The 12,361-nt window shown below is 41.0% G+C and overlaps 1 protein-coding gene across 1 annotated transcript in view; it reads left to right on the plus strand.

Moving 5' to 3' along the window:
- fbn1 (fibrillin 1) overlaps window positions 1-12,361 on the plus strand; it is an 88,138-nt gene that overhangs the window by 44,491 nt on the left and 31,286 nt on the right. The window contains exons 25-32 of the mRNA XM_079555138.1: window positions 137-364; window positions 568-693; window positions 2,354-2,482; window positions 3,873-3,998; window positions 5,079-5,204; window positions 5,291-5,413; window positions 8,416-8,541; window positions 10,153-10,278. Coding sequence (XP_079411264.1) covers window positions 137-364; window positions 568-693; window positions 2,354-2,482; window positions 3,873-3,998; window positions 5,079-5,204; window positions 5,291-5,413; window positions 8,416-8,541; window positions 10,153-10,278 — 1,110 coding nt within the window. The remainder of the gene's footprint in view (window positions 1-136; window positions 365-567; window positions 694-2,353; window positions 2,483-3,872; window positions 3,999-5,078; window positions 5,205-5,290; window positions 5,414-8,415; window positions 8,542-10,152; window positions 10,279-12,361) is intronic.

Raw genomic sequence — 12,361 nt, forward strand, 5'->3', positions numbered from 1 at the left:
ACCTCCTAAACAAAAGATTCACCCACCGTTTTTACTATAACACGTTACTATATGTATTACTGTAACTGACTGTAGCGTCCACAGCACAAGCCAAACACAGCGCTCACGTGTCTTAAATGTGTCATTTGGGCTGCAGACCTGCGGACCGAGCACTGTTACATGTCCCATGACGACGAGCGCTGTGCCGCCCCTGTCCCGGGGAAGCACCGCGTGGACGCCTGCTGCTGCTCGGTGGGCGTGGCCTGGGGTCCCGAATGCGACGAGTGTCCGGAGAAAGGCAGCGCTCAGTACACCCAGCTCTGCCCCCGTGGCCCGGGCTTCTCTCACCGCGGAGACTTCATCAACGGGAGGCCATTTTTGAAAGGTAAACTACATCATAACTTGTTCCTTGTTTCCTCAAGCACTTACTAATTAAAAAGGAGTTGAAACTGCAGCTATTTCAATAGTACCATTTATGACATTCCGTTGATTATTGCAAGAAACAGCATGCAATACTATATCTCTCTCCCATATAATCACGCTAAAGATTACACCACTTCTCTACCCTTCTCCCTCTCTTTATTTCAGATATAAATGAATGCAGAATGATCAACACACTTTGCTCCAATGGGAGATGCAGAAACACCATCGGCAGCTTCAGGTGTCGCTGTGACAATGGATACGCGCTGGACTCTGACGAGAGGAACTGCACTGGTGAGTGTTGCAGAGCTTCCTTTAGCTAAAATGATCATTTACTCACTTGTTCAAATCTCTGCATGCCTTCAGATATGTAGGTTATTTGTTTTTCTCCATCAGCTGCGTCTGACTTGGTTACTTCAGAGCAGAGGTTCTCAAAACGTTTCACACCAAGTTCCACTTAGGAAAATATGTAGCTTTCCGAGTGCCACCAGATCTAAGCCAGGTCTCTAACAGGCCTAGACTTGGGCTAAACACTGTCTGAAATTGTGTTTTTTGAGCTTGTATTGCTATATCAGACATAAAAGGAAAATGTGGAGCGGTCCATGAGTTAGGGCTGGTGCACATATACTGACATTAAGGAGCAAAAATCATTGGATTCTAATACTCTATGAAGACATCACCTTTAAGTCACGAATCTTGGCTTTGTCACCACTGATAGAATAACCTGGTGGCTTGATATACTCAGGCCTCAGCCGGCCTCTTTTTTTTAACGTTGCTGAACATGCTGTAATTATCTCATGAGAGACTTTAAATCCAGGTTGTGTGTCTCTGGCTTTTGTTATACCTTCAAACAAATTACTTCTGAACTGAACGCTACCTACTAACAATTTGTATCTTCTCATCAGCCGCACAAACTCCGCATCTGTACGAGTCTAACCAGTCTTAACCAGCTCCACTCTTTCCAACTGTTTCTGCCAACTTCCATTACAATAAAATGGAAAGGACATTGCCTCCTCGTAGCTGGTTGCGTCTAATGAGAGCCAGGCTGCTTTCGGCTTCTTGGAGCTCGTCCATTTGGTGAAACGGCATTGAAGCTATACTCCTGTGTATTTTGCTGAAACGCAGTGGTGGGACGTAGCAAAGTAAAAAGTACAGACCCCCCCAAAACAAACAAACAAACAAAAACAAGTCGGACAAAAAAAAAAGGCCAGCTTTAGCTTGATCACCGCACACCTAGACCTGAATAACTGCAGCCACCACACATCAGAACAGTTAGTTAAATCCAGGTGCTGAATTTCATAATGAGGTTCAAACACATTGATTTATGAAGAAACCTCTTTGTACTTCAGTAAAGTCTTTTTGATTAGAAACGTCACAATTATAATGTGTGGAAACACCAGCAGCACAAATAATGCACATTTTTCTGTAGCTCTTTCGGTAGTTTTCAAAGTCTATGCCAAGTACTTTCAGACTTTTTCTGCTTATCCTCCATCCAATGCGCTTACCTTCACTTAAAGGTACACTATGTAACTTTTTATGTGGAAAAAAACCTCTTGGTATCTGTGCATATTTGTTACTTTTACTTAAGGAAACAACTTCTTCCTCCACTGCTAAAAAGACTTCTTTGGACATCGCTAAATTGTGGTTTGAAATATGAAAAGAAGCCAATTTTTTATTATCCCTTTTGTTCTTGAATTTGACGTTTTTCTTTCAATATAATAAGAGGAAACCAAATTATGTTTTATTCCGTTGCCTAATAGCATACAATACCAAAACCATGACTTCACTGTTGTTAATGAAAATTGCTGCGAAAACAACAATTTTATGACACGTTTTGCATCCATTACAGATTTTTATGATTTCAGCAGACCTTCTCCACGAGACATGTTTTACTGCAACTTTCAGGGAACAATTTATCAGTTAATTGATACAATGTTTTTCTTTCCCCTTGAAGATATTGATGAGTGCCGCATTTCTCCGGATCTCTGCGGTCAGGGCAGATGCCTCAACACTCCTGGAGACTTCGAGTGCGAGTGCTTCGAAGGATACGAGAGTGGTTTTATGATGATGAAAAACTGTATGGGTAAGTCTGGGTATGTTTATTTGCATGCGAACAGTCAATAGAGGGTATGAAAATGTGAACAAGCTGTAAAACCGTGACGAAACTACATCCAAAAGCGGGAATAAACTGGGACTTAATCAGGTCCAGTAGACAAAACAGCTTAGTCCAAGAAGAATGCAGGTTTAGACGGCGAATCCACTACACGAATGATTAAAAAATTCGACATGGTTTCCCCCGTTTTTGGCATTCTTCTAAGATGCTTGATTCTGGTTGCTGGCCTGTGAAAGTGGTCCCTTTTAAAACAGCCCTTTACAGCTCGTTAAAATGCCATATCAGAGTGCGTAGTGTCCTGCCAGCCCATAAACATTTGTAAAAGTGGGGGAAACCCGTAGCACAGTCCACCCCCCCTACCCCCTCGATCCTGACTCCCATTTGGGCCATAAGACGCGGATGAGGTGCCTCTCTGCGAACACTCTCGCCCAGGAATCTGCTGTTCAGACGGCCTGACGTAGTCTTGGATTTACAGAGGGGGGGGGGATTGTTTAACTGTGGTTCAGCCAATACCCCGGGGTGCGTACAATGACCCGCAGTTTTCTGCCCAAGTGTCGTCACAAACACACTGTAAAAAACACCCCATTTGGCCCAGATAAGATAATTGCGCTTAATTATGCTGTTGACCTTTAATAGAGCAACATGCCATGTGCTACAAAGAGCTGTTGTTTGCTTTGAAATAGCAGTTTGGAGTGGAGTTTATCAGTACCTCCACTCCACCATGTACTGCATGTAACACCGACCAAGCCTAACATTGCAGCCACCTGTGTGTTAAACTTATGAATTGCCAATACGCCAATTCTCTGTGATTTTTTTTTTTTTTTTCTTACGTCTGTTACTAATTTTGGTGCAGTAGCTGGATTGTAGAAGTCAGTCTTCAACACATTGTTAGCCCCTTGAGTTGAACTTTGATTACATTTTGAGTTGACTTGAAACATTGATGGGATTTGTTTTACTGGGAATGCAACTGACTGCAATACACCCTTTACACATTCAGCAGGATTTCAGTCAGGATTAAGGTTAAAAACAAAAAAAATTATACGTTCTAGGTAATCTCAGCTTTTATTTTTTATAGACCCAGATACGTCACTACAATATGTTGGTAATGTTAGCTGCCAATTGATTTTGTAGTAACAACAGAAAGTGATATAGTTTATTCACTACCAGCTAGATATTCTTGACCAAGCTCTTCCAAACTAAAAATGAGTAGCACAGGCTGAAGGATGGGTAAATTTTCCCTGCAGGGACAATCTAGTCTACAAATACAAGCGCAAATGCAGAATAATTTAAAGCCAAAGTCTAAAGGAAAATGATAATAATGTTATAATATAATGTTATGTAATAATCTCTTCTTCTTCAGACATTGATGAGTGCGAGAGGAACCCGCTGCTGTGTCGAGGAGGAGACTGTGTGAACACTGAGGGCAGTTTCCAGTGTTTGTGCCCTGAAGGACACGAGATCTCCCCCGACGGATCGGCCTGTCTGGGTGAGTGTCTACTCATTTTATCTTTTTTCCCAAAATGAAGAGGGGTGCTGACTATTACACATAATGTACAATTGTGGAAAATCAGGTTCTGGCGGCACGTTATGTGAGAACTTGGCTGTAAATGTCAGTACTATACCAATTGTACCTAACGCCTGAATGTTTTTTTTTTACTCGGGTGGTTGCTTGTAAAATGTATCCAGTAATCAACCAATTTTACTTAATACATAAAATCTGATCTATTTTTAAATTGATTTTTAGCTTCCTTTCATTTGAACTCATTTCTGACTTTAATTACTCACAAATAAGTTCTGTTTTGGTGCTTGAAAGTTGCACAATGCTTTGTTTTGGTTTCAGTTTCCAGTGACATTTTGTTCCTATGTAAACTTGTTGTCATTGTTTTGGTTAAACTTCTCTGTGGCGTCACCCTCATGTTGATCCAACTGTATTTAGTGGTTTCTAGCGTAATCCTCTGGTTTCTGTGGTGCTCTGTTAAACTGTTTATGGCCGGGTTCGTTTCATGGCACTAATACTGTCATCATGGGAGAGGGACTTGCTCTTAAAGTCGTCAAATAGTGAATCAATCTGGGAAAATGTGTGTCACGTTCAGCCTAAAAGTGGAACTACCCATTTTGTTGCTGGGACATGTTCCCATTCTAAAAATCTGTTCCCTTCAGCCTTTCTAAGCCCTTAGACTTATCTGGAAAACCTACAGTATTGCTGCCTTCTGCCCAAATGCTGATAACTAATTGGAATTTTTAGGTTTTTAAATTTACAGTTGTATACTTAAAATGATTTTGAAGTTTTTCCATTCAGGATTTTTCAATATCTAATTCAGAGCCTAAATGAACTTCGAAGCCCAATACTTAAGCAACATTTAGATTTTTGCTGTAAGTAAAAAGTAATTTAAAGACTAAATACACAAGTTTAGAAGGGAAATGAGTGTTAGCCAGATCCAAACAATGTATTACTCCACCTATTACTTGCGAGGTAATTTTTCATTTACCTCTAGTTTGCCAGTAAACCTAATTCAAGGTGTAGTTTAAAGTCAGAATAAAACTGATCAAACCATCTCTTTCACAGATATAAACGAGTGCGAGTTGAGCGACCGACTATGCAAACATGGACAGTGCGTGAACATGATCGGGCGATACCAGTGCACCTGCGACACCGGCTACAAGTCCACCGAGAACAGGCTGGAGTGCGTGGGTGAGTTTTACACACAGACACTTTACATTTGAACGTAAATGTGTAGCTTACATAGAGTCTTTAAATATTCTGTTTTGTCCGCGCAGATATTGATGAATGCACGATCGAGAACGGCGGCTGTGAGACGTTTTGCACAAACTCGGAGGGGAGCTACGAGTGCAGCTGTCGCAGCGGATACGCCCTGATGCCCGACCTCCGCAGCTGCACTGGTCAGTAAAGACGTCTCACATTATAAACTGGTCTTATGCCGAAATTGTAGGCAACGTGATAGCCTGTAAGTTTAAATGTGTATGCAAATAACTGACAAGTTTAATACAGAATATTAACTTTTTTTTTATTATTCATTTGTTCGTGCTTTAAATTAACTGTTGATGTACGTGTTCAGGAAACAGTAATTTCAGAGGTAGAATGCTATCATAGGACATAAAGCTCTTCTGTCTGCATTTAGCTCAAAACTTTTAATGGAATGCACCAATCCGATACTGGTATCGGATTTTGGAGCCGATACTGAAGAAAATACGATATTGGGTGTCGGCTATAAATATCCGATCTGAACCGATACCAATTTCAACTCTCACCGACTTAAAAACACAACTTTTACCACCTAAATCTTAGTGAAAATGGCATGCTGTATGTCATGTTATAGCTAAGAACCTGGAGAATTCAATTGCTGAGTTTTAACCTCAGCAAATGTATTTTTATTGCTGTGCAAAATGCTGTGGCTAGCAACAGCATGCTAAAGCTAGCGGTTACTAAACAAGGCTGAGTCAGAAGCTATGATAGAAATACTTAAAGTGGCCTAAAAAAATAAAATCGGCCACTGTGTTTGTATTTAGTTTATTAAATGCTTTTAGAATAAAGATATTTGTAATGCACAAGTTGTAATGATCAGATCACTTTATGTGAGTTGTTTATATTAATGTAAAATAGTCCCAAAGATAGTGCGGAAAATTATTTATCATAGATATGATATATGATATATAGATATATATAACTGATAGTTGATCTGTAGCATCATGTGAAGAAAAGATAAGACTTTATTGATCTTAAAATGGAGAAAAGAGACCATTCACTTTTTCTCTCAGTGCAAACCACTTTTAGGAAAGTGTGTTTTTTCTTTTACCCCTAAACAATCTCATCTGATTTTTTTTTTCACTACGAGCACTGAAACTACAGATCTGTCAGATCTTACTAAGGTACCAAAGTAATGTGCTTTCATTCTTCGCTGCTCACCATTTGAGTCTTCATATGTATTTTGGTTTGGACAGCCCTCTAATGCAGAACAAACGTCAAGTATCGAGAAGAGATTTGTTGCTGACAGAGAGCCCGTCACATGATCCGCGTTCAAAGCCAGGTCTAGAACAAAGCGGAGAGACATTTAGATTAGGCTTACGCTGCGTTGCATGTGCTGGCTGTGTATTCCCGCGCGGTGATTGATGGCCCTCCCTGATGAGACTACAGTGTTGATTACTTAGACGGCTCATGTTTGGAGATGGTTTCAGCTCGTTTGATGTGGCTCTCGTTGGACGGGTCCAGATCAAGGCAGCGCAGCAACAGTGATTTGGGATTCACACACCACATGAGCTCACAGTGACACTGGCTTTTATAAAAGTTTTGTATTGGGTAGAGTTTGCGTTGACTGTCGCCAGCTGTGGGAACCTCTCAATGTGTGGAAGTAGAGGTTTATGAGTGCCATTTGACATGTAATAATACTGCACCTCATGGCGTCCTGCAGACATGCTATTACATTTTGGATGACAATAATAATCATTTTATTTCAGCAATTTTAATGAAGAAAGGTTATGTTGACTTGAATTTCCAAGCTAATGACAGGAAGTGACATAGATAGCGGCGAAGTTCCATAGCAGTTTGAATCATTTCAATTGACCTTTTTTCAATTGACTAAAACAAGACGAGACGTTTATGTGTTTGCATCAATGAGACGAGACAACACAAAAATGGCAGTAAGTGGTTCATCAGACCCTTCACAAACAGAGCTTGTGCGTGGAGCAGGAGAACACACCCGGTACATGTGACACAGAGCGACTCCTTTTTCCCTCTCTCCTCTCTTTCTCTCTCTCTTTCTCTCTCTCTTTCTCTCTCTCACTCTCTCTCTCTTCTTTCTCTCTTTCTCCCTCTCTCCCTCTCCCTCTCTCTCCCTCGCTCTCTCTCTCTCTCCCTCTCTCTCTCGCTCCCCGCTCCAATCAGCGAACGTCCTCCATGGAGCGTGTCTGACATCTTTTCCCAGGACAGTTTTAAATACAGTAGCGTATAAACGCAGAAAGCATGTTGATGTACAAATGTGCAGACGGCGCTGAAGCGATGATCAGAGGACAAGGAGAGCAGGCGCTTTTGGGAAAAGTCCTGTTCACAATGACACTTCTGCCAGCGTCCATAAATCTAGACTAATCTGTTCATCAAAAGCTACAAAGCCAAGAGATGATTATTATTTATTCTAATTTCTAATACTTATTGAAATTAAGGTTTTATAATGAAACTGACTAAAACTTGACTAAAGCCTTTTTAGTTTTTGTCTGACTCAAACATGACTAAAACGATCACATTTAGAAATGACTAAAACTTGACTACGACTAAAAACATCACATAACATGGTTGGCACGGCAACAGTTTAAAATTGTTTGCCTCCATCTATGTCACTTCCTGTCAGTGTCCAGAAGGAAGTGAAACTATAAACATCACACAATTGGTCAAACTAAATAAAACTGGGTACAATTTCTAGCAAAATCTTAAATATAATTGTGTTAACTATGTTTTAGCATATGCTCTTTAACTGACTCTCAAGGTATTTCAGGAACATACTTAAAAGTATAGAAGTAATATTATCCCTGCTCCCTTTTTTATAACTGCAGTCAGAGTGGTTTAACGCTCTTTCCTCACTAAAAGAGGGACCTGGTTTAATTCCTTTCTGTGTGGAGTTTGCATGTTGTTCCCCTGTCTGCGTAGGTTTCCTCCAGTTTCCCCGACCACTAAAACATGTACAGACCTTTCTAGTAAAATAAAGGTCAAGTGAATCAATAAAGAGATAATCCTTGGCCAAGTTGTAGAGGCAGCAGTCTAAGTCCAAAAAGTTGGCGGCCTGCTTTAAACTGATATCGAGTGCTCTACAACTTCGCATACGTGCGTCAAAGCCATTCTTTACTCCACCGCAGATCGTAATGTTTGTGTCTTTGATTGTGTTCGTCCCATGTAGACATCGATGAGTGCGAGGAGAGTCCGGACATCTGTGACGGCGGCCAGTGCACCAACACTCCAGGAACTTATCAGTGTCTGTGCTTCGACGGATTCATGTCTTCTGAGGACATGAAGACCTGCCTGGGTAAGAACACCGGACTATACTTTATTTCACTGCTTTCAGCGATACGTTTTGGTGCAGAGCAGTTGCATTAGTAGAGGTATTGACTCATCCAATCCAAAGTTATTTCAACTTCTCAATACCACACCCCCATGCACCCCATCTTGCCTTTCTCTCCACGCTTTATTACACCCAGCAGCTCGGGCACGTTTAGCCAAAACAACATAATGGTCGCGGTAAAGGTTGTCCAAGAAGTGACTCATGAGAAACAGGCCTCGTGAGTAAGATCTGAGTGTTTATGTGAGAAAATAAAGCCTTAAGTCGGGGGTTGATTTACGGCATTTTGAACAATGAGAGAAACACAAAGGAATCTGTGACATTTAGAAGTTGCTCCAAAACAAAAACATGAGAGGAGCGTAGTGCAAGCTTTGAAAGGGGTTTCATTTCACACATTTCAAAATGATCACATTGTTTTGTAAGTTCAATAGATTCTTCATGCAGTAGCTTACCAATGTTTTCAAACTACTTGAGAAAATATGCATTACGCATTACAATATGCATACGCAAATACGTAATTTGTAGGGTTTCTCTATGCCCTGTCAATCACACCCAGAGGGAGTTGACGAGACTGAGCTCCCAGATTGTACATCTTTATTTAGAATAGGAAGAAAAGGGCTAAGCATTGGGTAAAGCAGGGGTCACCAACCTATTTAGAGCTGAGGGCTACTTCAAAAGCATTACGTTGTTCAAGGGCTACTAGTTAAAAATAAGTTAAACTGTTTAATTATTAAACTTTTAAGCCTATTATATGACAAATTCAAGAACACAAAAAACTGTAGTTTTAGCATCAAGATACAAGAAATTGATCTGCTATATTTTTTAGAAGAATCTCAAAGGCTACAGGGGATGCCTCAAACGGCACAGGCTCGGTGACCCCTGGGGTAAAGACTGTTTGATAACTTTATGGACTATCTTTTTATCACTTGCCTATAGTATTTCTTTTAAATCTATATGGACCTTAATCGTGTCCGTACTGAATAAACAACAATAGACTAAATGTTGCTAGGCGTGATGAGATCTGGAAACTCTTCTTCCAAATAAAATGTTTTTTAACATCTGCTGTTTGTGCCTTTAGCAAATCTGCTTTTCCGTGGTTGTTTTTATGTGGATTCTATCAGCCAAACTCCACTATTTGAGAAACAAGATCTAATTGCTATGGTGGATTTTCCCAATAAAAGGCACAAAGAACACATTATTTTGGGTGTATAAACCTTCAATACTTATTACAACAAAGGGGTTAGGCCTGCTCTGCACAAAGCCCTTTTTATTAGAAAAATGTCAATCCCAAGTCCTGATTGTTTCTCGAGTGAGTTAAAAGTATGCTGGGAAGGCCTAGTTATTTCATTTGAATTATAACTTTATTAAGTCATGCATCATGTGGGTGAGTTGCACTCCTGCCCTGAAGTATGGCTCTGTATATATAACTAGCATAAGTAGAATAGCAGCAGCAGCTGTAGTTTGAGTAAGAGTGAATGACCTAAACAAAGAGTAAGGCGCGGAAACTTTATAAACTCAATATGCCACAGCTGTACATTTTATTCCTTACATTCTTATATTATTTCCATTGTTGTACAGATGTGGACGAGTGTGAGCTGAACCCGAACATCTGTCTAAGTGGGAACTGTGAAAACACCAAAGGCTCCTTCATCTGCCACTGCGACATGGGCTACTCCGTCCGCAAGGGCTCCACCGGCTGCACAGGTAAGAGCAGGTCAATGACACCGGCACCCTATATCCCGCAATCATCTATCTGACAACTTTGCCGTTTTTCATGAGCGTGGACCATTGCTCGAAAGCGGTTTGCAAAATCGAAAGGTAAAATGGAGTTCACTGACCAAACATCACCGGCCAAAACAGCAACAGAAGCGGAGGCCATGAGATCACTTCGTACTCTGTCAAATGAACGCATCTCGCTGGGTCTTTGTTTATGCCTTTGCAGCTCTTTCATTAAGGTCAGATAAACATGACGTGATGGTTGGACGAGCTCTGAGCGCGTCATGACCTGCACTGGCCAAAATACACACACTTCACCTCGTGCTGAGAGACGTGCGCCTGATTAAACCCTGTGATTGTCCATTCGTGAAGCATTGTAAATACCTCCGTCTTTATTTATACATCATTCACAAAACTCATTTAATCAGTTTCAAATGCAGAATGATCTTGTTAGAGCTTTTTTACCATGTTACAATGTTGTTTTTCTCATCAACAACATAGCTGGAGCTGTTTTTCCGGCCACTAGCGCATCTTTGAGTAATCTTTGAATCTTCCCCAGTAGCTTTTCTTAGCACCGCAGCAGCAGCTCATAGAAAACTCCTCCTTTTGCCATAAAGCTCTTTCTTTTGAGGCCATACGTATCCTTACCACTCAACAGGGTTACCAGATCTCAGCAGCCAGATCCACCCAAATTATCCGATAAATGGCCCAAAATCTGCCAGCTGAAATGTTGTTTTTTACTTGTGTACAGCGTCCGTGTGCTCCTCCTATGATGCAGATCTGCCCGTTTCTCTCTGTCTCTCACTGAAAAAGCAGCTCTGAGAGATAGATTTGATCAAGAAATAAGGACAAATTGCCTATTTTACATAGAAAACAGCACAGCAACAAAACGCGGATAGTTTTTTTTTTAACCCGTGGAAAGACTTCAAGAGCCAGCTAATTCCGTGCTCCAATCTGTACTTTTTAAAGCCCATAATCCATCACCAAACCCGCTCTGAGCAGTTCAGCGCTTCAAAGTGTGTTCCTCACGGTGCCATGAAGTTGTTTGGATGCTGTGCAATTACAAGATTGACAAAATGATCGGGAGAGTTTTGGAAATGTTTTATAAAGGCTTAATTAAGAAAGTATTTATGTGCTTTACAAATGTGCCACAACTACGTATAGTGCTTTTATTTTAACCCACATTTGCAGCTAGACACAATTTACTTGAGCATAATGTAGCTTTTGAATGCATCCGCCTCTGATCTGTTCAGGACTTTATGAGGTAAATTGGGTCATTGGAAAAGTTCATTTTGGGATCCTTTCTGTACTTAAATGAGCAATTTCCTTCTCCAGCCTCATGCTCACACTGCAGACGCTCAGTCATGCTCATTCAAATCCCATTAAACTTTACATACAGTATATTCCTTGTTTTGAGAAAGCCGGAGCCTGCACTTGTAACCAGCCAGATCTGATTCACGGCTTTGGTATTTGAGCTCCGAATACCAAGGAATCAGGACGCTAATGCCTCGCAGACCGGCTGCATGTCCTCTTATGAGCGAGGGAGAAAGTAAACTGCCACTCTGTCGGGAAAGGGCAAGAGTCTTTACGTGAAAAATGAACTAATATTAATTGTCACTGGGAAATGGGCTTATGAGATCGTGTTGGTATGTGCATGATCTGCTTCCTGCGTGTGCTTAAGGCAGATTTAATCCAGCTGTTCTGAGTGATTATTTTAATGTTGATGCAATCCAAAGAAATGTCACTTTGAATACGGGGCTGCATGTAGTATAAGTGCTTTATACGGTGTGTCATGAATATGCAACTTTGGAGATCTTGGGTCTGTTGTACCCCGCAAACGTAATACTCCCCGCAAATGTAATAGGTATCTCCCACTGCAAATGTAGTAACTATAACATTTGCCGAGTAGAATGTGGGCAGTGTTGAACTCTTTTTTTTAATCTCCTCTCCTGCATCTGTCCCCCCTTAAGGCTTTGTACCATCTCCTGACTGTGACACCGGCTGTAACCACCCGACACACTTCTCGCATGCAACCGGTTTATTTGCATTTCCACTCGGCTTTTTTTGTGTT

This window comes from Gobius niger (genome assembly GCF_951799975.1).
Source record: "Gobius niger genome assembly, chromosome: 4".
Lineage (NCBI taxonomy): Eukaryota > Metazoa > Chordata > Actinopteri > Gobiiformes > Gobiidae > Gobius > Gobius niger.